At 27.7% G+C, this 27783-nt stretch overlaps 2 protein-coding genes across 2 annotated transcripts; one reads left to right on the top strand and one right to left on the bottom strand.

Moving 5' to 3' along the window:
* The first annotated feature begins 6153 nt into the window (after positions 1-6153).
* Positions 6154-13187, top strand: LOC130800174 (short-chain dehydrogenase TIC 32 B, chloroplastic-like). The gene is made up of 8 exons (XM_057663565.1): positions 6154-6385; positions 7283-7514; positions 8446-8525; positions 9481-9634; positions 10380-10458; positions 11679-11766; positions 12138-12184; positions 12756-13187. The coding sequence occupies exons 1-8, from the start codon at positions 6259-6261 to the stop codon at positions 12939-12941; spliced, it is 993 nt and encodes a 330-aa protein (XP_057519548.1). The 5' UTR covers positions 6154-6258; the 3' UTR covers positions 12942-13187.
* A 669-nt stretch (positions 13188-13856) lies between these two features.
* On the bottom strand, positions 13857-14620 carry LOC130800173 (oleosin Ara h 10.0102-like). Its single transcript, XM_057663564.1, has one exon. It carries the CDS (start codon positions 14557-14559, stop codon positions 14035-14037), a length of 525 nt encoding a protein of 174 aa, XP_057519547.1. The 5' UTR covers positions 14560-14620; the 3' UTR covers positions 13857-14034.
* Between the last annotated feature and the right edge of the window lie 13163 nt (positions 14621-27783).

Here is a 27783-nt window from a genome sequence, read left to right as displayed (position 1 = left end):
CTATGTTAAAAATTGGTTTAGGTTTACAGCAGCTCGATCTAAAATTCGTTCGGGTTAAGTCGGTTTTAGCCGGATAGAATTCGGTTTCGAGCATGATTAGGGTCGGATATGACTCGGGTCGATCATTATTAGGTTCGGGTAATCTCGGTTAATGGTTATGTGTCGGTTACAGCTCGAGTTCAGCTTTCTCATTTTCGGTTGTCAACCGGTTCGGATACTGTCAATTCAATAATCCAAAAAAAAAACACATTTTCGAGTCGATTTACTTTTAGTTTCGATTCGAATTTTCGAGTCTGGTCACTTTTAAATAGCTCTAATTAAGTGTACTCCACTTAAAAGTGACTTGAGAGTCTAGCTAGTATTTAGTATGATAGACTATGACTTAGCTTGTTTACAACTATGATTGATTTTTAACTAATTTGATATCTCTTGCGATACAATTAATCAAAATCAACTCATATCTCTATTATCACGCTCGTAAAAGACATTATTTTCTCATTTTATTTTACTCCCTCCAATTTTTTTTACTTGTCCTATTTTCTTATTGAAAAGTTTATCTTACTTATCTCATTTCTATTATAAGACCTATATTATAGGTGGTCCCTTTATTTTCTTAATATTAAAAATACTCAATATTGCACATGGTTCTACTATTTTAGGTAGTCCCCTCTAATTGTTAATATTAAAAACACCAAATATTGCACATGAGTCTACTATTTTAAGTGATCCTCTCATTTTCTTAATATTTGTGTCCAAACCAAATAAAATAGTTAAATTAAATCAGAGGGAGTACTATAGAAAAAATAAGCTAAGGCTTATAGATTTATTTGTCATCAAAATAATCCAAGATTAAATTTCAATCATTAAGGGAAGGAGGGAGTACTCTTTAAATCTTTTTGTCAAGGATAATATTGTGTTGCCTTGTTTGTGTTGTTTCAAACATGGTGCAATAAATTCTTATTAGGCTTAATCTTTTTGTCCCTATATATAGATAGATACAACAAGCTAAGGGGGCAAAAATCTAGACCCATAAATTATGTTTCTTCACTTTTGTTATCTAATTATCTTCCATCTACATCTAGCCTTAATTAATTCATAAGACTACCTTATACAAGGGACTAAATGATGTAAAGAGTTGATTAGGGCTTTGTGGAGTTCCAACTAATTTATACTTCTTCCGTTTTAGTTATGTTTAGTATCTTGCATTATAATCAACAAAAATAATTATGAAATGTTTTACTTCGTGTTTAATATTGAAATTAGAAATCAAACATTAACTTTGATAAAAGATTTATTAATTTCTGATTTTATCCATGATTTATTAATTTCTGATTTTATTATTTGGATATAAGTATTACTTTTAACATTCTTCTAATCCTATATAAGTATTTCTGATTTTATTAATGGACTAGTAAGATTACTTTATTGATGATCATATTCTAACCCATGTATTTAGCGTCGGATATAAGGAAGACATGTGTTGCATATCATACTTTTAATCCAAAAGAGTCTTGCGTAAGGAGCGTGTAAAAGGATAACATATTATCATGAGGACTTTATTCCCAACTTATGTTTTTAATTAAGTTGGTTCCTTAAAATTTATAATTCCTATCACTAAAATACATTTTATATTCAATCATAACCCTCGTCCCTTTCAATGACATTGCAACATATTTCTTTTGTATGCTAGATCTTTCCAAAGAAAATGCAATAATTCAATCAAAACAAAATTGTTGTCATTTAGAGGGTATAATGGTTATCGGAAATAATAAATTAATTAAATCAAATAAATAATTAAATTAATAATCAATTGGAAATATCCCAAGATTGCAAAAGTTTCTGTTTTGGTATAAGCATAGATCGCGGCTTGCGACATTACTTGCAGCTCGCGACATTATTTGCAGCTCGCGACTTTCGCGCTGGTTTTTGCAATGTTCGTTTTATTCGGTTTTGTTAGTTATGCAATAACTACCTACGGTTAATATGGTTATATTAACTGAATCATTGGGATGAATTGATTTAATATTGACATTGATTCGTGAATCAATGTTGCGGTTTATGAAGTGACATATTACTATATGAATTGTTGTATGCTTTTCTATAAATATAGAAGGCATGTGTAAGTTATTTCTTACATGAGATATGCATGGAATATACATATGATTTCTAAATTTCTTATCCTCTCTAGCACTTATATAGAGAACTTGCATTCCTCGATTGTAAATTTTCGTTTCTTCTTCCATTTAAGTTTTCTCATGTCGTTCTAATTTCCTTGTGCTAAGAATTTAGTGTCATTCTTTGTATCTCACAACATATTTTCGTGTATTTCCAAGCACTGTAGTAGGGAGGAAATGATGTTTTAGATTATTGTAAAGTGTTACTTTAATTTATAAAATAAACAATAGAAATAAAGTTACAAGTTTGTAGTAGAAAACAAATTATATATGACAATCAAAAACTATGCTTATGTACACCACCGAGAACTCCGATAAACCAATCTTCAATCTCGAACAAAGTAACAAGAAGATTTTGTATCGAACTTGATATTAATTTTAGGTGAGATGCTCTTTTCTAAAACTATAATAGTTAATTTGTAGATGCTGATAATCAAACTCCGATTACAAATTTTAGGGGTTAAAATCCCTCAACCTTTACGCTAATCCGATTTATCCAATAAAAAAGGTTTTTAATTGGTAAGTTGTACCAATTGCCAATTGGTAAAGCGAAAAATATTTTTTATCATACTACTGTTTGAATAGGTTTCGATTTTAATTAATTAAAAAACCTTTGATTTTTAAAGTTGTCAAGAATTAATTGTGGATGGTTAATTTCAAACAAACTTTTGACTAATGAAAACCCTAAGCTAAAGTTAGATGTTACTAATTGCCAAATAAATTAATTAGGAGGAAACTTCGCTTATTAAGACAACATTAACATTTGGTTTCAGCGTGAAAATTAAAGTTTGATGTAAACATTTTCTCCATTGGTACCCAAGTCAGCCTCAAATAATGCCTTTTTACAAATTGTCGTGAGAGACGGTCTCTTCGAGAGACGCATTAGATATATGGGCTAAATAGCCCAATTAATACAAATTAAAGAGAAAATAAAAATGCATGCTTCTTGTTTTAAGGTCGTCTCTTTGAGAGACGGTCTTTCACAAGAGTAGCTGAATTCTTTTTGATCTTTAAATTCTACCTTTTTCATAATCAATCAACAGAGTAAAAACATAGTTACAATAAATTTGGAGGCCTGTATTACTAGTTTTTATATTAAATTATATTTGAGATCTACAAAAATCAAATATTTAAATTGAAGATACAGTAAACTAACGTAAACTAATATGCTAATCCTTTTGATAAACATATATATGATATTTTAACTATATGTAGAATTGATATGATTTTTTTTTTTTTTGCAATATTGATTATAAAATTCCTAATTAACCATTAGTATATCATACCTATATGAAATTATTTTTACTTCAATAACATTTTTCTATCTCTCATTGTTATCCTTCCTTATAAACAACAATCCACTGAAATTGTGAGTCTTAATGAAAACTTCATTATTGTCCTTACTTCTTAGGGTTAGACATGCGATAAAATATTGAAAATATTTTGTAGTATAACTATAGTTATTATGAACAATGAAGATCCTAGAAGATAAAACTCTAACCATTAGTAATATAAATATGCCCAATATTAATAAAAATTCTCATGTTAAAACACATTTTGAATAAGACATGAAATAATATCTAAACTTATATGTATAATAATAATATGTAGTCTAATAATAATAATAATAATAACAATAATAATAATAATAATAATAATAATAATAATAATTATTATTATTATTATTATTATTATTATTATTATATTATTATTATTATTATTATTATTATTATTATTATTATTATGAAATAGACTATTTGTAAATTATCCCTTCTTTGATTATTAATATATAATACTCCCTCCGTTTTTTTAAGTTTGTCCAATTTAAGTTTTTCACACTTATTAAGAAAAATGGAATCTTTTATTGTAGTGAGTATTATTTTAATTAGATAGTGGCGTAAAGTAATGATTATATTGAAAGTATGAGAGAGAAATTAAAAAAAAAATTTAAGAACAAAAAAATGAGTGAGAGAGTGAATATACTAGAGAAATAAGGAAGTGAGAGAGAGAAATAAGGGTATATTAGGGAAAAAAGATTTCTAAAAATGAAAAGTATTCTAAAGTGAACAAATTTTTAAAACTACCCGTTATAATAAGGTGGATAAACTAAAAAAAATGAAGGGAGTAATATTCTAGAAGTCTTCCATAAGAGTTTAATAAAGTAATAAGCATCAATTATGGCACGAAATTTATCTAAGATTACATACTTTTACTACTCTAAGTAAAAACATCTTTATGTCATATCATAATTTTTTTTCTATAAACATATTAAAATTAAATAGGAAATTAATAATTAATACTCCCAAAAGAAAGCCTGGAAAGTAGCAAGTAATCTCAATTGCCACAAAGAAAAAAAGAGGAAACAAATAAGTATGAACAGTTTAATGCAAATGAAATAAAGGGAGACAACTTAATGTGGTGATTACCAATTGCACCTCCATAACTCTGGCTTCCAAACAAATTCCCCATTCAAAAAAAAAGGAAATGAAAAAAGAATCTTGTACTCAAGGAACAAATCACTAAGAAAGACATGATCACTCATATACTTACATGTGTCAGAATTTATGTGAGAATTATTCTTTAAAAAAAATAAATTAACAAACTATACATGTTATCCTATACAGCTGGTTAATTTGTCTTCAATGATGTGTATATTACGTTACTAAATGGTGATAATGAAAATGATTTGTAATATAAATTTTCATGAAATATTTCATGCATTATAGTGGTAATAAACTTTTGATCATATAAAAGTGTTTTTACACAGTTTTCCATTATCGTATGGCCACTTTCTCAAATTGTATTGCATTGAAAGAAATTTTATGAAGAAAATGAGACGTTTAAAAGAGAACAAGCATGAATATAAAAATTGATAAGAGATTTCCACCAAAACTACACTAATTTTCCATTAGCATTCTTGCCATTTAATACCGACTATCAAACATACCGTAAAGGTGTGAAAATGGCTTTTTTCAAGCTTTTTGGTGGTTTTATGGCGTGTTGATTGGTCAAATAGTTAAAAAAATATATTTGATAATTGACTTTTAAATCATAACTCAAAAGTTATTCTGAATAGCTCTTTTTAATTGGTTTTTTTCATTTTAACCACAATTATTTAATAAACAAACCAATCGCTAACAACTAATTTCTATCAAATGTATCATTAGTAGCTTGAAAATTACATGCAACTAACTTAATGGCCACAAAAAGTCAATGCTACCCATGTCATCAAAAAATAAACTTAATAAACTTAATGCAAAAAATTTTTTTTGCATTACTCTTTAATTGTCTTTTCACTAACCTACACTCTTTCGTCTCCACTCCAGTACCGACATGTCTTAACCCATATTCCTAAGTGTAAGGTTAGTTTACACTAATTTTAGTGCGTAAGGCCACACAAAATCAACTCATCATCAACATTTTGAGGAATTACATCTATGTTTGCTACGTACCCAACACTTAAGCATGATTCGTGTATGTGAAATAGGAGGAGAGGTAATGTTTTGAGATGGACGATCTCCTAAGAAATTCTCAATGTACTCATAAATGAGATCAATGTATGCTAAGTAAACTAATTTGATTTATGAGATTATTCCATAAACTATTAGTAATATTACCGATCCAAACAAGATCATAATGTGTAATGTGTTACAAATCCGATTTATTTTTAAGTTAAATCGAGTCAAAAATTAACGAATATAAAACCACCATTAATAATAAGCACTCTTATTTATTTTGTCATCACACTATAGCATCTTATGATATAGGATTCCTCTATATACTAGAATACATACTAGTTACAACACTTAGGATTAGGACCTAGATTATTGGGGATGGACCCACCAAGTATCTTGTGGTTTATGAAGGAGAATAAAAATAATCTTTGCTAGCTCCTATGGACCACCAACAAAATAAAATTTAAAGTAATATTTTAACTTGCTTTATAATTTTTATATATATATATATATATATACCTCATCATGGTAGAAACTTCAAACACAAATTAAATTAGTATATTATAAACAATATACAAATAATTTGGTATTATAAAAAGAAGATTAGTATATCTAGCTTGTTACCAAGCATGAAGGCAGCATTGAAGTACTTAGCAGGAATTGCAGGTCCAAGTGGTTATGGCTCTAATGCTACTGCTGATGAAGTCACTGAACAGTGTTTTTATCCTCCTAATCTTCTTACTGCAATTATCACTGGTAATTACTTCCTTAATCTCCTCCTAATTATCCTTTTTTTCATTCATTCCGGGGTAAAGATTATCCCCTGCAACATGCAACACTAGAGATGAGAGAATTGTTCTTTTTATAGGTGACCAGATTTAATTACTCAACACTATCACAATTCACAACAATAAAAGAAAAAAAATCTCCAACCACTATATCAACCCATAATTCTAATTCTTTATAAAAAAAAAAAACAAATTCTTTATAAAAACAACAAAATTTGCGGAAAGTTCTCTGTAATTAAAAAAAAAAAAAAACTAAGAGCATAATTTTTTTTGATGCATCAAGCTAAGTAGCTAGATAGATAAAAAAATACTTCTAGTCAGCAATAAAATTCTAGCATTCTTATATTTTCTTTTTTTTTTTTAAATATCATTCAGAATCATATGATGATCTAGTGATTGTATATAGGCTTAATTTATTCTTATAATAGAGATGTAATTAATTATGATTGTCCATAAAAAAATATTAATTCTCTTAATTCTTACCTTAACACCATACTGAATAAAAAAATATCTTTTAATTGATCTGATCTCTTGGTTGGAATAGTTTTTCCAGGTTAGATTATAAAATATATACTTCATTAGATCATACCATATCTTAGCTTTTATGGAAAGTTTTGATTAAAATTAACATTACATATCCACTTTAAGTAATATACTTATTTAATAATTTCAGCTTTTATCATGCTTGAGTTTTTTTTTATTTTTATTAAATTTGCTACGTTACGTCAATTTTAATAAATTCAAAGGTCAAGGGGACTAATAATTTTGACATTGGCATATATTATATATGATCATCATAGTCAAATTCCATAAAAATTAACATAATAGTGAAAAATTGATTTTGAAATGAATTAAAAATAAATAGGTGCAACATCTGGAATAGGAGCAGAAACAGCAAGAGTATTAGCAAAGAAAGGAGTAAGGATAGTGATAGCAGCAAGAAATATGAAGAAGGCAGCTGAAGTAAAAGAGGCAATCATAAAAGAAACACCCTCTGCTCACATTATTATTTTGGAGATTGATTTAAGTTCATTGGCTTCTGTTACTAGATTTTCTTCACAATTTTTGTCTCTTCATTTACCTCTTAATATTCTCATGTAAGTCAATTAATTGCATCAAATTCCTTAATTCTATTATTATTTATTTATTAATTAATACATCCTTTCTTTTTATGTTTGTCGATAAATTAATAACAGACTTTACACTTACTTAAAAGATTCAATTTTATTAATATTATCATCATCCTCAGTCCGTATTCCCCAAATTCTATATTTATGCGAAATATTAGGCTGATGACTACAATGATATTAATAAAATTGAATACGTAGAAATATTTTTATCTAAAAAATTTTTAAGTGATAGGTTTTACATTATATATATATCTGCAATTATAAATAAAAAAAGACATGCAAAAGGACAAATAATAATTAGGGTGGACTAACATGCATAAAAGAATGGAAAGAATAAAAATTAAGAATTATCTTCTTATATTTCGTTTTTAGTCGAGTATTTACATCTATATGAGTTCATTTTAGATTATTATAAACAAAAAATTGGTTGGAGTAGTAATTTTTTTAAAAAATTAGTAATATAATAGGAGTATCTATTCACAATCAAGTATATATATATATATATATATATATATATATATATATATATATATATATATATATATATATATATATATATATATATATATATATATATATATATATATATATATATATATATATATATATATATATATATAAAATGATTTTTTCAATTATGTGCATTTATAATCAATGCTATGAAGTTATATATAATATATTTGAAATAATTTATTTATTTTATAATAGTAAAGTTACGTAAATCTGATTTGAGATCACTAAATAATATTTCTATATTTGAAATAATTTATTTATTTTATAATAGTAAAGTTACGTAAATCTGATTTGAGATCATTAAATAATATTTCTATATTTGAAACAATTTTTTTATTTCTAAGTATAGATGTTAAAGGGTGGAAGGAATTTTGAAAATGTACAGAAACAATGCTGGTGTATATTCTCAAAAGTTGGAGTTCTCTGAAGACAAGATTGAGCTTACATTGGCTACAAATTACTTGGGTATCATTTTTATTTTTGACTTTCTAAATTTTCTTGTCTCTTTTCATCATACAAGCTAGACAAACTTACCAACCTTTGTCATCAAAATTTCACTTTTTTTTTCCTATGAAAATATTATTTTGTACGATTATTACAAATAATTCATTTTTAATCAAATATAATAAAACTCCATGCCAAGCATTTTGCGATTATTATCTCATAAAAACATTTTTAATCAAATATAATAATTTATAACTATAACTAAAAAGTAAAATACCGCTGACATTATTTTTCCCAAAATTATCTATGTACTATTATCTCATAAAAACTTTTGCCTCTGAAAGTGTTTAGGACTTTTGCGATTTGCAATCTTAATGTTTATTTTTTTTACAAATTATAGTCACCAAAGTATCAAAGTCTATAACACATTCAGGCCAATTCAAAGAATTTCGACCAATTAAACTAAAATTTCGACCACTAAAATAGTCGGAATTAAGTGATTTGGCTTGAATGTTGTAGACTTTAATACCTTGGTGGTTGTAATTCGTAAAAACAAAACATTAAAACAGTAATTCGCAAAAGTGTTAAACTTTAATTTAATGCATTAATGTGTAAATTATTCTATTATTAAATTATAAACACTTTTACCTCTAAAAAACTATGATAATGTCATACTCATTATCATTATCAAGATTTAAATATCAAAATGTAATTCAAATTATTTTTTCACTCTTGGATCAGAACATATATATGATTAATAAATTTACAAGATTAAACCATCATAATTAAAGGACTTAAAAAATAATTAACAATAATAATATCAAAACTTTAATCCTTTAATAATACGAAGTCGGCAATTATATTGCATGATGTGAGGGACATATAGTCAATAGGATTAATTAAGTAAATAGTTAATTATGCATAATAATGCATTGTGATTAATTAAAGGTATATGTCCACCTTGTTTTGTTGGCAGGGCATTTTTTACTAACAGAACTGCTATTAGAAAAGATGGTGGAGACAGCATCACAAACTGGGATTCAAGGAAGAATCATAAATGTTTCTTCTTTAACTCATGCTTGGGTGAAGAAAGATCAATTTTCCTTCTCTAAAATGCTCAATCCTAAAAAGTAAATGTTTTTTTTACCTTCTAAATAGCTCATTAATTCTACTTTTTGTATAAATATTTACACAAATTTTTATATAAGATGGTCTAACCATAAAACGTGCTTCAAACATGGAATAACCATAAAACGCGCTTCAAACATGGAATGAACTGTCCAATTCATTCTATTTTTAACATATTAATTGCTCTTTGTTATGAGATTATCTTATTTATCTCATTGAGAGATGATCTTTCACAAAAATAGCTCAAATATTTAATACATAATTACATTTATGATGCTTTGATATTGATTTTACCCTTATAACAATCATGTGTTAGCTTAATAGTTAAGGGTTTATTTATTTCATTCCTTTCACCCTTATAACATGGTTTCGATTTTCATCAACGGCGTACACGAAAGATTAATTTACACTTTCTCATTGTCTGTAGGCCGAATTCTCTAGTCTACCCCTGAATCAAATGAAAAATAATGATATAAGATGTATTTTAAATAAAAAAACACTATAAAGTCATTTTGAAAATGATAGTCATAAAGGTAATTTTGTGTTTGATCAATTATAAAACTCATACAATTTTTCCATAAATTAACTTAATTTCTTTTTTCGTTTGATTAAAATATGTGGTAATTAATTAATAAATATTATTACAATTATTGTTATTATTATTTTTATATACTTTCTCCAATATTGATTGTTTTTTTCTATAGATAGTTTTCTAAGAATGTGTTCTTTTGGTCCAAAAAATTGTAGTTATAATGGCACACGTGCATATGCTCAATCAAAGCTGGCTAACATTTTGCATTGCAGAGAATTGTCAAGAAAACTAAAGGTAACATCTCATACCTTTTTCTTTTTTTTTTTTTAATTGTAAATAGTTATTTAGAGCATGATTAGTTTGAAAATTTGAAAAGTTGGAGTTTCATTATGGTAAATCCTTAAATTACAAAATAATGCTAATAATTGAATAAGACAAACACGTAAAATCTATGGTTTCATTTGTTTTGTACTTATTAGAGCAAAATTAAACTGAATTTTTAGACTTAAGAAGAAGTTGGGGATGAAGAATCCTAATTCAATTAATGGTACTTGATTAATTAAATTTTTTGAAAATTAGATTAGCTAATGATGATATATAAGACTAATCACTTGGTTAGTTAAGACAAGACAATTGACATTAACTTAATTATATGATTAACTAACTATCTTAATCAATAACTATCCAAGCTAATAATATTTCTCCAAATAAATTTAGAAGCAAAAGAGGAAAAAGTTAAAAAGACAAAAGATTACTCCCTCCGAACCAATTTAGATGTCCCATTTGCTTGAGCACGGTTATTAAGGATGGTGTGGAGTCCATTAAAAAGGGTAAGTAGTAAATGGTAAGTAGTGAAGGGTAAATAGTGAAGGGTAGTTGGGTAAGTAAGGTATATGAGGGTATATTCGTAATTACTTGTGTGAACTAAGGATATTTACGTAAAAAAAGATTGACAAAAATAGAAATGAGACAACTAAAAAGACTTTGCCAAATAAAGAAATGGGACAACTAAATTGATTCGGATGGAGTATTAGCTATAATTAAAAGAGCAATAGGGTTCCTTTAATGGCTCCCCTGGGATAAGGCATAAGGGTAAAAAGGGAAATAATTAATATGGAAGGAAAAATTATCTTAGTTTTATGTGCTTAGAGTTGTTAATACTTGACTTTAAAATAGGAGTTAATATTTATTTACCCACAGAGACCTACGTATATAATTAAGCATTTTTGCCTTTCTCTCTCCCCCTGAGGCTAATCACATCTTCATGCTCATAATCTTCTTCCACCTTAATTTATTTATTGAAACAAAAATAATAAATCATCTCTTCCCTGTAAACACCCTTCTAAACTCTCTTATTAATTTTTTTCTGCATTTTTTTGAGAAATTTTACTCCACAAAATTTACCCTCTTGTTTAGTTGTTTGATTCCAGGCGGGGCTTAATATGTAGTCATATCCCTTAGTAATATAATTGACCTTTTATTTTATGTTTGTTTTTTGTTCTTAAAAATTGAAGGAAAGAAATGCAAAGGTAACAATCAACGCAGTACATCCAGGAATAGTGAAGACAGGAATTATCAGGGCTCACAAAGGCTTTATTACAGGCATGCATGCATGCTTCCTTCTCATGTATTCTAAATTTCCAATTATATCGCAATTTGATCTGAATAATAAACTTTGATAAAGTCGCTCAATAATATTTTTATTCATAGAGATCTAAAAATATAAGATAATAAATACAAGATAAGATAAATAATATTATGGCTATAATTTAATAAGTTAATTGTTAGGTCAAGATTTCTAAACCAAATATTTTAGGTTAATAAAATTCTTTACCTATAAAAACACTATATTAAAAATTAAGTTTTAAAAAGCACTAAAATTAAAACTTTTTTATTTTTCAACACTCATTAGACAAATCATTTTAAAATATAATCATAATAACTAATAAGGAAAATTACTTTGGTTATTGCAGATTCTTTGTATTTTCTAGCAGCCAAGTTGCTCAAGTCCACATCACAGGTTTGTCTCTTATACTATATCCCAAGTCCCAACTCTTTTGCTTAAGATTATGTTATAGTGGAGCACTATAAAAAGTTATATCGATATTCTTTTTGTACGTACACTAATTAAATTTGGTTTATGGATTGCAATAAAGAGCAGTTGTCTTTAAATTTACGTATAATTATGGTGATATTTTGTTAAAAATTTAAAATGTTATTTTATGGAAAAAAAATTAGTTGAAATGGCGTAAAATGAAGAAATAATTAAAATTATCGATGAAAAAATTATAAAAATACGTAATTTTAGTTGGTAGCTCGATTTTGAAGTTGTCATCGGCTATTCTTTGCATCTATTCTAACTTAATCATCTGAGACTTACAAATGGAAGAGAAAAATACAGTTGTTCACTAATTTATAAAAATATAACTATTTGTAAGAGATTGTCAACTAATAATCTTACCCGCGGCATTAAAAAAAACCAAGACGACCTTGATAATGATATGACTAGCTTGTAGTATATGACTGTAATTACTATTTATATAGTACATGAAAATGTGTATTTTTAATGAATTTGGTATTAATGTACGTAGGGTGCAGCTACAACATGTTACGTAGCTTTAAGTCCAAAAACAGAAGGTGTAAGTGGAAAATACTTTGCAGATTGTAACGAGACATGTTGTTCAGCTTTAGCTACTGATGAATTTCAAGCACATCGACTTTGGAAACAGACTCGTACTCTCATCTGTAGAACATTACAGATTTCTTGTCTTTCTTAATATTATTTTTTTTTTTCATTATTTTTAGTATTATTTTTTACTATATTTTTATTTTTATAGATGTGAAGTATATTATTACATAATGTAAATGTTTTTTTTGGGTTTTTTTTTTCTTGATTAATACCAAAAATAATCAATCTATATTTGACATATAGCTTATGTACAATAATCAATAAAACTATATTATGATGGGAATTTATGGGTTATTGTTGACTTCTTTAGTCAAATATGATATTTTTTGTTGAGATGATGAAAGTCAAATATAATTTGAATTAAATAATTTTTATACAACGATGAATGCTACGTGATGTAATTAGAAGATGCATTTACATTTTACATGTTCAAGTCCTTCACATAAATTGCAAAAACCTGTCATACTTATTATTTAATCCGTTTTAGAGTATAACTTCTATATATACCATAACGATTACTCCATCACTTATTTAATTTTTTCAGTAATTTATTAGTACTCGCTCTATTTATTTACATGTGTACATTGCAAATCCTTCAAATTTGATTTTTGTGAAGTAAACTTATTATTATAATTATCTCTTTGTAACTCAAATTATGTTCAATCAAAGATTTTATGGTTCCATTATTACATTGAATAGTGTATAAAACCAAATTAAAACATTTACACACCAATGAAGAAAGAAAGTATATTTTTAGTGATTTATTTGCACTGTGCTGAAATAACAGAAATAATTGAATGTGACATATTATACGATAAAGTGTCACTATAGTTGACAATTATATGTATAATGGAAGAAAAAAAGTAACTAGTAAGTTTAAGAACTTTATGATTATTTATTTTGTGAACGTTATTTTTGCTGTTTAAGGGCATATTTGTAGTGAAAAGAAAAAATAAAATGTTTCAAATTAAGGATTACACTTGTTAATGAATTACGACTTGTTAAGAGGTTGTTTCAATGAAAGATACTCTGAGTTAGCTACAACACCAAACAAAAGCACGCCATGGCCCATAGGCCCATCCTACACTAGCACAAGCTATTTGTTCACTATCATTCATCAAGGCCCACGGGCTTTATTTGCAAAATACAAGCTATGATTTGTCGTCAACAAACTATAGTTTTTATGAGCGGGATGGTAATTCATCACGAGCTTTATCTGCAACGTACTGGCCCATATCCTTCACTTTCTGGCCCATATCTCCAGCTTTCTCACGAGCCCATTGTGAAACACCCCCCACACTCCAACCCTCATCACCACCGCTTCGATAACTCCTAAAAAAATTTATAATCCACGAAAACGCCGACAAGCCCATTAGCCCACATGCACCCGAACTCAAAAAGCCCATAACAGCAAGCCCAATAGTAAGCAAAGCCGGAACAATAACTGGGCTAAAGAGAATAAACAATGGGCCGGTTATAGCCATACTAAAAAGAGACCCAATAAAGGTTATGCCTGATAAGCCCAAAAGAAAAAGCCCAAGTGGAAAAACAATAAGAAATGCTATAATATTAGAAGTTGTAATAGATTTTTCTTCCAGGAATTGCTTGAACCTTTGAATTGCTTCTTGGCCCTTTTGTTGAAGATCTTGGCCCCCTTTTTGTTGGGCCCACTGATGGGTATTTTGATGTTGAGATGAATCTGCCATTTTTGATGTTTAGAGAGAGAAAGAGAAAATTTAGAGAGAGAAAATGGAGGTGAAAGATGGAAGAGAGTTGAAGGTTTTTAAGAAATGTTAGAATGTGACGTGTGGAAGAATGAGGACAGATGGTTAAATAAGAGAGTGTGCGTGTGTTTGCATGGAGGGGAATGGGATGATCATATCATTGGAGAAGTTTATCCAGTTATCCTCGTCGGTACTTAGTCTTGCTATGCACGGTATTCAAAATAAAGATTTTATTATTATAGATTTATAAAATATATTAAATCAATGTTGCTAAAATACAAAAAATAAGTAATGAACATAATGAAACAATAACAATACATTTATGTATATATAAATATATAAGTAACAATACAAACAATTAAATTGTATTATTTTATTATCCCACAAAAACTTATTTACTATTTAATTATTATACATAAAAAAAATTATTATTTAAATATTATACTCAAAAAATCAATAGATAATTCATGAATCATATGACTTAGTTTTCTTGATTGAAACTAAGAGTCAAAGGACATGCAAATATTAGCAATAACTTATGAACAATATAACTATCTTTTTTTACAATAAAAGAACCATGATTTAGCACTAAATAATCCAAAATAAATGATGGAATCATGACGAAATATTAAATAAACTAATAAGAATGTGTCTTATATTATTTAATTTATTTCATAAAAAAATTTTATTATAAAAAATGCAGTTTCATAAAATCAAATATTTTAGATGTATTTGATTGCATTCCAATTCCTACACCAAAAAAAGGTATAATATAAAAAACTAATAATAACTTACACATAAATTAAAATTGAACCAAATTGAAAATTTATTAATGTCAATCTAACAATTAGTGTATCGAAATAAGAAGAATAAAGTAAATTTAAAAAATACCACTTATAACTAGGAATGGTCATGGGGCGGGTTTAGAGCGGGTCTAGCCAGACCCGGACCTGGACCCTTTTATTTTTTATAGATCCACTCGGATCCAGACCCTAAGGGTCCAAAATTTTTAGACGCAGATACAGACCCTCCGGACTTGACGCGTCTAAGGTCCTTAATGGGTCTTAAACAAAGTCTCTTTGACTTGTCAAAATTGAACCTTTTGCGAGTCTTTTTGTATTTTTGTAAGCAACTTATTATCGTATTACAAACACTTGTTCGAGTCCATGAAATTCAAATACAAAATAATTACTAAATAGTAAAAACACTTGTCTAAATACATAATTAAAAACCAAGTACTTGTCTAAATGCATAAGTAAAAACACTTGCCTAAGGGGAGGGTTTAGGGTTTGGATCTCGAGGTCAGGTCTGGGTCCGGGTCTGCACCTTGGGACCTGGACCCATCAGATATTTTTTGGATCCAGATTCGACCCGAATCCGATGGGTCTCAAAAATTAAGACCCAGACCCTTTAAAAAGGGGTGGGTCCGGAGCGAGTCCAACAGGGTCCTGGACTCATGACCATCCCTACTTATAACAAACAAATAAAACAACAAAACTCATCACTCCTTTATTATCATATATATAAATACCAAAACCAAATCTGGTAAGCCATATATCCATTAAACTTCTCTAGATACAAATAACAATATGACATAAACAAATTATAACATTTTTGGAATAAAGTTGAGGTGTGAAAAAACTTAAGTTCTTTCTTCTTATCTTGGAACTTGATAAATATATAGTAGAGTTTATAGAATAATCTAAGCTTTTCACATTATTAATAATAATCATATACTATGATTTACTAAGAATTTAATGGAGGTAATCAAGAGACTTGTTATTTGAATTTTGTGCGAATAGCCTTTAATTGTTAATTTAATAATACCTCAAACTTTAAATAATAGTTATATTTAGTAAAAATCAATGCTTTTAAATAATAACTACATTTAATGAAAACCATGCAAATCTTATTATGTAACACCCTCAGAATAGGTCGAACTTTTGAAAACACCTTTAGTAAAAAACATGAGCCAAAACCTACTCTTGGGCGTGTTACCGCCACATCTATTTCTAATAAAATAAATGTAAGGCTTAACGACTAAGAAATAACTTAATAACTTTAAATCCAACAAAGGGTCTTACAACATAAGAAAAGACTGAAACGTAATCTATGTCCATATAAAATTTAAACAACTTAAGGTAAAATTTAAACTGAAATACGACTCTAATAAAAGCTATGTTTCTAGGTGATCCTCACTCCACGATTTTTACTGATCAATAACCTGCAATATAAGAATGCAAGAAAAATAAGGGAAAAACTTCCAAAATTAGGTAATTGAGTAATTCCAACTCTATCCCATAAAATAATTAAGTTTGAAAATTATTTAAGAAAATAAAAACATAATTTGAGTTGAAATTAATTTTGGAAAGTAATATAAAGCTGAGTTAAAAAAAATCAATTTATGACAACAATATAAATAATATTACATAAACCAATTAGTTTATTTGATATTTATTAATGACAACACATATATCCAGTTATTAGTTTGAGGAAACGAGAACGCCAGTAGACCGAGGCTTTACCCCTATACCTACTTCATCAAGAGGTCATCACCCCAAATAATTCAAGGCCAACAGAGTAGTCTCAAGTAACCCTAGTGTGCACACCCCTTCTACTTGGATCATAACAAATAGAATGAAGACCAAACATCGTATCAACTAGCAGAAATAATAACCTGTCGGCAGCTATACTAACCAAATAGGGCAACCTGTTCATGACCCTTATACTTGGATCACAACAAATGTAAGAGCTTCATTTCCCTCATGTTTCACTTTACGTAATTTAATAGATTTGAATAATTAGTCGCGAGCACACAAACATTTAATCAAACATACATTATTTATTTTATTTTAGGATCATAAATTTTCCCAACAAGAATATATCTCAATAATTTTCAATTGCAATATTAATGTCATAATATTTTTCTCCCAAATTCAATCGCATTTAACATCATTATTAAAATAATAATATAACTTTCATCAAAATAATAATATTATAAATTTTTCTCTTTCAAATTAAACCGTATATAATTTCGTTATCAAAATAATAATATAAATTTTATCAAAATAGTAATTATAAATTCAAGTTTGAAAAAAATAATAGTAAATATAATTTGAGAATATATAAAATATAATATTATACAAAATAATGTCATATCAAATGATGCATCCCATTTAAACACATTAATTATCAGTTAGCACATAACATTAGCAGGATAATCCTAATTAGATAGACATTGAGAATTATGTTGTCACACGATCCTAGTACGCTCCTAATAATCTTTGTCTACGAATCCGCTGTCTACACGATTAAAATAATATATCTCAAATTAATACCTCAATCAACCCATTCAAAATAAATTAAAAGACTACTTTTCATTTTATATACTTTATTTAAAAAGAATAATTTAAACATGTAATTAAAAATTTTTAAAAAATGAAACCATAATTATTATATAAGAAATAAATAAATAAATAAAAGAATGGTGGGTTTTGAGTTTTAGGATACCCACGAAAAAGAAAGAAGAAAGGGAAGGAAGAAAGAGAAGGAGAAGGGAGAAGGAAGAAGGCTGCCGGCTGGCGGTGGCCGCCGTCGTACGCCGATGATATCTCGGTGACCGCCGTATCGCCGGTAAACTAAGGTCGGAATTTTTTTTTTCCATTTTTCAAATAAAAGATGGGTGTTTTTCAATTAGTAGTATAAATTTTTAGGTTTTGAATATAAAAAGAATTTCTAACAAATTGATGAAATTCATACCTTTAAGATCAAAATCTTGCCTTTTCTTGATTAAATTTTAAGCAATTGGAAGATGGAGGAAGTAGTTTGTAGGAGAAAAAGAAGGTGTGCGTAATAATATATGAATGAATTAAGTGTAATTGACTTAATTTATAGTGGGTAAATTAGGTTAGTTTTAAGGTTTAAAGGGAGAAGTGAAAGTTATTTGTTAATAGGGAGGGAAGTTGAATAATTAATTTTTGCAAAAACCCCTTTTTCTTTTTTTTTTTTCTTAAATTTCTGAAATTTGTTTATATATATATTTATTGTTACTATTTTATTTTCTTTTATTTTATTTATTATTTATTTATTTATTATTTTTAAAAAAAAAACGGATGTTACATATTAAGTCTATTAAGCTCATCAAGAGTCACAACATAAATTAAAAAAATGTTCTATCATTCATACGAAAACGAAAAGAATTTTATTCATTATAGATATTATTATTATTATTATTATTATTATTATTATTATTGTTATTATGATTATTATTATTATTATTATTATTATTATTATTATTATTATTATTATTATTATTATATTTATTATTATTTTTATTATTATTATTATTATTATTATTATTGTTATTATTATTATTATATTTATTATTATTATTATTATTATAACAATTAAATTTGGAAATTCAACACTATAATGACAATGAAGCAAAGTATGGAATGAGCTTTTGAGTTCCAAAACACTCCTTGATAGTGTCATAGTGTGACATGTAGACAAAGTTTTCCTAGATTATAATATGTATATGATTGGGGTATTTTTAATTTTCAAATTCTTATTAAAGATAAACGTGGAAGTCATCTCTATTGGTCAGAATTATAACTCTATAACATATTAAATAAACAGCTCATCTTATATTAGACCATCTGATCATGAGACGAGCTCGTAAAATTAACTTATTTTTGTCAGTGATCACTTTTTATTAAACAAACACACTAAATGTATGTGGGTCAGCGGGTTAGCCTAATAGAGATGGTCTCACCATGAGATGGTCTCATTTAAGAATCAGTATTAAATTAATTATTTATAATTTTTAAGTAAGAAATTGTAGAAACGAAGCAGTTTCATATAAGACGAGCTATTCTTATTTTGTATGGTATGGTATGTACCCTCTCCCTCCTTATGAAGTTGATAAATTTGTTAATTATTAGTGTTATGCGTAACAGTTTAATTAGGTATTACTAGTTGTTGAGATAAAAACACTTTTTATTTTAAAATTTTACTATTTGGTAAAGTAGCGGTATAAATTACGCTTAATGGGGTAAGTAATTGTTTTCCAAAAGTTGTAAACTTGTTGCATTCCAAAATCAAAAGTAGCAATTTTACGTTTTCTTTACATTATCATCAACAATTATGTTCCAAAATCTATACAACATATATTTTTACCTAACAATATTAATTTACACTTACACCTAAATACTTAATAGCTACAATTCTACGATTACAATTACTTACAACTATATCTATTTAATCAGCTAATAGCTATACACACATCTACCTTGAAATTATTTAAAAATTATGTAAACGACCACTAACACATTTGGATTTGTATTACAACAAAGATTAATGCCTTAATTAATCCTTAATTATTGCTTTTGGGTTGGGAGGGTGTTTCAATATGTATACTTCAATGCCAATCATGTAATTAGAGATGGCCAAGCCCTTACTTGGCCCGTTAAAGCTATAGTTCATCCTTTTACAATATGAGGGTGCTACACCATTTTTGGGCCTATAGGATATAGTGTGTTACAAATGGTGCAAGTGTTACGTGGATGATATCCCTCCCTCCATTAGAATTGAAACATTACTCCTAAAAGTTCTTATAGATATTTATATAATGCTACAATTTAAATGGGATAGAGGAGTATATATATAAGTAGCATAATGTGAAACAGTCAGCTTCGTGAAATGTTTCTTATTACATGGGTTGAATAGCCCAAGCAATACAATTATTAGCATATAGACTCATGGTCATCTCGTCAAGATACAATCTCTCAAAAAGCAGCTTTATACTTAATAATTTTTTAGTAGTATCAAACACACTAAGAAAATAAAAAGATTATGAGAGGAATAACAAAATTTGAATCTAAGCTTTTTTTTAAAAAAAAAATAGTACATACACTTAACCGAAAATTAATGCAATTCTCTAATAAATAACTTTTTCAGTCGGTCTCCTGAGAGATCGTCTCTCTACTATCTCTTTGAAAGACATCTCTCAGGTCCAGTACATTAAAGCTTAATTAAACTAAAATGATAATGAGATGTTCAAATTAGAGATGGTCTCTCAAAAAGATTGTCTCTCATAAAAATTTGTGTAACTTTTTTATTTTAATATATCAAGATGGTAAATTAATAACGCATGATAACTCGCCTTTCTGCCATGGGGATCCAAAAACTAAAAAGTATACGAAGTATCATTTAGTTTAGGAAAAATAGTTCGAGAATAATCCAACCTATTTTTAGTTACCTGTCAATAATTCCATCTTTTGAAATTTTTTTAATAATCCAACATTTGTTTTCAATTTTTTGCCAATGGACCCTTCAAAGAAATGACCTGCTGTATCTTTTCTTCCTTCTTTATAATAATCCAATCTATTTTCAATTACCTGTCAATAATCCCATCTTTAAAATTTTGTTCATTTTTTTTGTTGCCAATAGACCCTTCAAAAAGATAAATGAAATTGCTATTATTTTCCAAGCTTATGATAAAGTTGATCATTGCATAAATAGTAATGGTCTTTACATACATATCCCATCAACTAGGGGTGTTCAAAAATCCGACCCGCTTGACCCACATCTTAAATCGGGTGTTCAAAAATAATATAATATGGGTCGTGTACCCGACCTGCCTTAATCGGGTTGGGTCATGGGCTACAAAATACATTGAGTTGGGTATCCCGTATCCGCCACCCCGTTATATATTATCTTTATCAAGTTGAAATTTACATGTTAAAGTTTTATAATCAATATAATTATAAAAAATTAATAATAGTCATAAGTTTTTCACTTTTACCTTTATGTTTATTTGATTTGATTTGATTTGATTTTATTTTTTATTTTTATTTCTTTTTTTATTTTAATTTTAATTTTAATTTAATTTAATTTATTTATTTATTTATTTATTTTTAAGGGTAAATGTGTGTTGTAAGTTGCAGGCTTCAAGGTGCTTCACTCTCATTGAAGATTCTTTCCTTGAGCCGAGGGACTCTTTGACCACAATATCCTTCATGGGTATGAGTTGCCGTCTTTCTTCCCTCCACAGACCCTGATCATAGTTTTTCTATAATTGGGATACACTAGGTACGATGATAATGATGGTGAAGTTTTTCCTTTCCTTCAAAGTAAAATACCCCTTTTAATAAGTGGCAAAGAAAAATTGAGTATTTTAAAAATTATGGATTATTTGATAATAATTGAAGAGAAAATGTGTTTAAAAAATTAAAAGAGACTTAACATGTATGGATGAGATATGTTAGATTATTATAAATTAGTGACAAAGAGAAATTGAGTGTTTAGCTTCTTGAAGGGTCCATTGGCAACAAAATGAAAACAAAGGTTGGATTATTAAAAAAAAATTCAAAAGGTGAGATTATTGGCAGTTAATGAAAAATAGATTGAATTATTATAAAGAAGACGAAGATGAGAGATAATCTGATATAGCAGGTCATTTTCTAAATGATTCATTGACAACAAATTAAAAATAAAGGTTGAATTATTAAAAAATTTTCACAAGTTGAAATTTGTTGACAGATAATTAAAAATGAATTGGATTACTTACAACAATTTTTCCTTTAGTTTAAGAGTCAAAGAGATAAAGTCATAAAGGATGCTACATAATTGTACAAAGTAATCAAATACAATTAGTATATTAGTATATGATAACAAAATATACTATAGAAGTATTAATTTTTGATTGTGATATCGATCTTAATTACTGTATTAATATAACTATGGTCATATTTTCAATTGTCACGTACTGCTCTGTTTTCATTCACGGTCATTTTTTATTATTGCGTTTCAATGAATTTCTCATTTTTATAATTTTTAATACGATTTTAATATTTTTACTTTTTATATTGTTTCTTGTATTTTCAACTATTCAATTACTTTAACTTGTGTTTTCCAACTCCTCACTCTCAGTGTCAAAAAAAAAAAGGCATAATGGCTAGAACAAAGAAGTATTCCTATGTACTACTTAATTTGTCCCAATAAATGTGCTCAATTTCTGTTCTGATTATGAAGAGTACAATTAACACTCTTAGCAAAGTTGAAGAGAATGCCCTTTAGTGTTCACAATGATTATGAACTACTGGGGAGGTCTGAGTTGTTTTTCCAGCTATTTCACTCTGTATTCTTGCACAAAGGTAGCAAACGAGGGCTGGAGAAGGGTCCTCCGGGGGTCCTCCTCCGATGATTAAGTCAGTATGGGTTATGAAAGATTTGCTGGTAAAGCTTTTAGGGATTTTGAGCTATCTTTTGACGAGAGAATAATACTTGAAATTCAATGTAAAAAATTATCCTACCATTGGTGATGCATGACATCGTATATTTATAGTGGTGGGCTTTAGAAAAGGTCTCCCGAAACCCTAATGGGGGTTTAGGCTTTTACCTTAATGGAATCTTTCTTGAGATCAATAGAAAGAGAAACTGAATATCCCGCGAGTCTACGTGACGTTTGGTGGTTGCTGGTTTTTATACCGTGGTCCCCCCCTTTGTCGTTTAGTATACTTATATGGGTAGGGTACGAGGTAGGTGTGGTGCCTTGTCTTATACAAGTATTGGACAGCTTTTCTGTGCATAACTGTAGTTGTCTCCTGACACATCATCGTTTCCGTTGTAACCTTCTTGCAGGATCAACCATCCTACAGGTATTTAGGTTCTTCGTTCTATGTCAGGGTCCTTTTGATATGACCATGCCGCTTCTGTGAGTCCTGTCATTCTGAAACTTAGATGAGGAGTAAGTTTGGTCCTCCAGGAAGCTAAGTTGTCTTTCAAAGAGAGGTGGGACTTCTAAAGGGGTCCTGGTTGTTTCATCCTGCCTTTCGTTCATGATGGTGACTGGGTATTTTCCTCTTTTAGAATTTTGGGACTAAAAAATTATTTCAATACATACAATTTCTATTCTTGATTATGACCCACCACTTTTACTCTCTAAAAATGTTTTCTATATACGTTATATATCTAACGCTTATATTTAACTTTTTTAGTCTTTTTATTAAAAATAAATAAGACTAAATGATACTACCATAACAAATGATTAATTTCTCTAAGGCGGCCACAGCTAACTACTACTTGATTACTTGGTGTAGACCGTAGAGTATAGACTGTTAGTTTGTTTAAAAAGGTATAATTAAAGTATAATAGCTTAAGCTTCTCATATCTTGAGCTATCTAATGGCCATAGAGGTTTACAATACATTAAAATATTAGATCATATGCTTCTATTGTAGCCATTTTAGTTTATATATTTATCCGTTTCATTATACTTATTGTATTTAACTTTTTATGTAATTCATTACATTATTTTGATAATTTATATACTAGAATTAAATTATGCATAACTTCAAATTATAAAAGATTAATATCATAAGATATATGATTAGACGATTCAAATAAGATTTTATTTAATTATAAATTCTTACACATTAATCACAATATATAAAATAAATCTTATCATCATTACCAATAATTAGATTATTAGTAAATTTGCGAAAAGAAGAGTGGCATGCATGATCGATCAATGATGAGGAGCCACTAAAACAATCTCATCACTTTGATACTACTTCTAGTAGAGAAGTTGTTAGACACATATACTACTATATAGGAGTAATTGAATGCATGGTTAGGTACAAATTATATTTATATGGAATATATGTTATACTATTATATAATTATAATCAATTAATTATGTTATTATAAAAAATAGTATAGAGGACTATATGCCAAGATCTATCCCTTTGAAAAATCCTTGTTAGATATAGTTCTTGTAATCTAGATTGAATGCCGTTATTTGGTATATATTATTATTATGGTTAAATAAAAAAAAATCTTTTTAGGTAAGACAATAATTGAATCACTTTTATAGTATACCATTGTTTTTAAGCATGATCATGAAGTTATGATTATGCCAATTGTGAAGTTTGGTATCACATATCTAAGAATGATTAGTAAAGGGGATGAAGTTTTATGGATGTAATATTTAAAATAAAAGATTTAATTTTATTTAATTTTATTATAACATTTCAGGATTCGAAAGAAATGTTTTTATCAAGAACGTTAATAATTGTCTAGATGTTTATTGCCTTAATTAGAGTGAGTACTATTTCGATCAGACAAGATTTTAGATTTGATTTTCACCTAAGTATTGCCTTCCCTAGCCTATCTTGCAATCCCATAAAAGATGATTAATTATAATTATTGGCCATTATATATTGGAACAATATCAATCTAAAAATTATAACAAATTTCTACGTGCTAATCATTTTATTATTATTATTATTATTATTATTATTATTATTATTATTATTATTATTATTATTATTATTATAATATAAAATAACACATTTTCATTATATTTTTATATTTGTAAGAATTATGAGTTGCCATAATTTTTGAAAACTTTTTCTTTTATCTTGTAATAAGAATTTAATTTTCACCGCAACTTAGACTAGTTTCTAGAAATAGAATCTAAAGCAAAAATTTATTGCTTTAAAATGGCAGGAACGTCTCATATTCTTCATGTTTTGTGGCTGTTCATTTTTCACATTCAATCCCGATTGGATGTCTGAAAAGTCAAATTCATTGTTCAAAATTCCAACCTAATAATAATTCCAAACACAAAGAACATACACTGTTTTTTACTAGAAAATCGGAGGAAAATTTAAAATCTAAATATTCTTGAGGTTTAAATTATGTATTTTCGTCTGCCAAAAAATGTTTTCCAACAGGATTCTCTTTAATTTGCTTCTATTTTAAGTTTTCAATACTCCGCTAAAAATGATGAGGAAGTTTTTTTAGCCAAACTATCGTATTCGACCGAGTTAGAATTTAGTCAAAGTACATCAAATAAATTGACATGCAGAAAGTATATTTAACAAGCTTTTATTTTTCCACATAAATTAATAACATTTTTAGTTATCATCAAAAATTTCAAACCGAAAGTTAAGGTTTTATTTTTTTTATTTAATTTATTTATTATAGTGGTTGACATTAAAGCCAATCGTTATAAATTTATCTTGCACTTAGTATCAAACTTTGATTAGGAAAATTAAATCAGTGATAAATTTAATGTTTCCTATATTTTTTTCAAATATTTTTTTGTTATACATCTATACAGAATGAGAAAGATATGACTATTAACTATAATTCAAAAAAGTTGATTCTAAACGTTAATTTACCGGTCTTGTGTTCAGGCAAGCGTACGAGGACTAGAAAGAGCCTAGCCCTCACCTCACGGTCCATTTTTTAGTCTACTTTCACAATCTATATTTTTAATTATATATTATTTTTATTGCACAATATTCTTCTTTTCCCTTAAATCTTATTTTCTATGCTAGCTAGCTTGTGCTTGTTTTATAAGAGATCTTGATTCTCAAGTTTGCTACTACAATTAAGTGATAGTGGATGTTTTTATTCTTTAAATTCACCTGATTATATTGTGAATTTGTCTAAATTTAAAAAGAGACATGGTTTTACTAAAAAAAAAAAAAAGAAAAAAAGAAAGACATGGTAATTTTCATTGTAGACAGCTTCTAAGGACAATACTGAAACTCAAGTAAAGTCTCTGCAATATTAATGTTTCACTGTTTCTGAAACAGTTACAGTATCACTCACTTTTTTTTCAATATATTTTATTGAATAATATGTGAATTAAGTCATTTGTTAGAGTATATAACATATTTTGGGGTCTAAATTATTAGCTTTAGCTTTTGATTGAGTTGGTTCTTTAACATCGTAAAGTAACCAACTCAACTAAAAGCTTAAACTAATGATTAAGATCTCAGAATTCTTATATACTTTTTAACACTACCATCAAGCAAACATTTATGTATCCTCAAACTGTAGCGAGGAACAAAAGAATAATCAACCAACTACGCTGAATGCCCTCATTAAATTCTATGTATGTAAAGTATAAATGAATAAAGTAGTAGCTAGCTGATCTTTTATTGATTTGTCTTTTAGAGAATTTTGGTCAATAGTCAAAAACCCTAACCCTAATTATATTATCTTTACCTTTTTTCACTACCATGATCTCCTTTAATTAATGAACCAATGATGTGCTGATTCGAAGCTCAATTATAATACTTTTCCCACTATAATTAATGCTTTAGTATGCTTAAATTCTCTAATTAATTCATAATTCATATGGATTGATTTCATACTTTTCAATCTAACAAAAAATATTTTTAATGTTAAGAAGAAATAAGAAATTGATTCGATAATCTGGTTTTGTCTCTGTTGGAGCAAGTCTTACTTTTTTTGGGATCAAATCTCTAATCATCTTGCTATTCCTTCAATCTACCTTGTAATCCAAAAACAAAGCAATAAGACTAGCTATTAACCGAAAGAAACTCCTGTGCGGACTAAATAAACATTTAAAATATCATTTTCATCTCTTTAAGAGTTATTATTGTCTTTTCATCGATCACCAAGATACAAAAACGTATTTCTGTCATCATAATATCACCAACTTAGCGACATATTAATTTTTATGTGTCGCTAAGCTTGTTTTTTAGGGAGAAAACAAAACGGAGAAAGTATATATTTAGTTGTCTTGTCAATGTTTTCAACAATACATAGTATGTTGACTAAATGTACACATAAATATTTTTGCTTGAGCAGTGTGCATAGAAGAGTTGGGGACAAAGATACAGCAAATAAATCAATAAATCTTTGGGACAAGTGGGAATATAACCACCCTTTCCTTCTTTTTTTTTGTGGATCCAAAAAGATGATGAGAAAATCTCAACTGTTACCTAAACTACTGTTTAAGATAAATTCATTAAGAGCAAGTGGGCCAGTCTAAATTTATTTTTAGAACCAAAGAAAAAAAAAGAAGGTAGAGATCAATAATGCTTTAAAAGCAATGGACTTCGCAATTTATTTCTACGATAATTATTAATTCCAAAAAAGAAAAAAGAAGGTACATACTAAAGGAGTTTAAAATTTATATTATTATTGTTGGTAGGGCTTCAAGTTGTTAAAATAATTAAGTTTATTTCATTATGTAATACAAATCTGTGAATCAAAAGACATTAAATAACATATTAATCACTTTTTTTGTTATTACATAGTAGGATGAGACCTGAGGGAAGAAAATATATTATCTAAAATGAAACTATTGATTCTGAAAAAAGTGATATATACCTAGCTAAAACAAAACTTGTTTCTCGAAGGTATTAATCACAATTGGTAA

This window comes from Amaranthus tricolor, chromosome 14 (assembly GCF_026212465.1).
Source record: "Amaranthus tricolor cultivar Red isolate AtriRed21 chromosome 14, ASM2621246v1, whole genome shotgun sequence".
Classification (NCBI taxonomy): domain Eukaryota; kingdom Viridiplantae; phylum Streptophyta; class Magnoliopsida; order Caryophyllales; family Amaranthaceae; genus Amaranthus; species Amaranthus tricolor.
The sequence above is the reverse complement of the archived record's forward strand: the minus strand, read 5'-3'. Positions and strand labels throughout refer to the sequence as shown.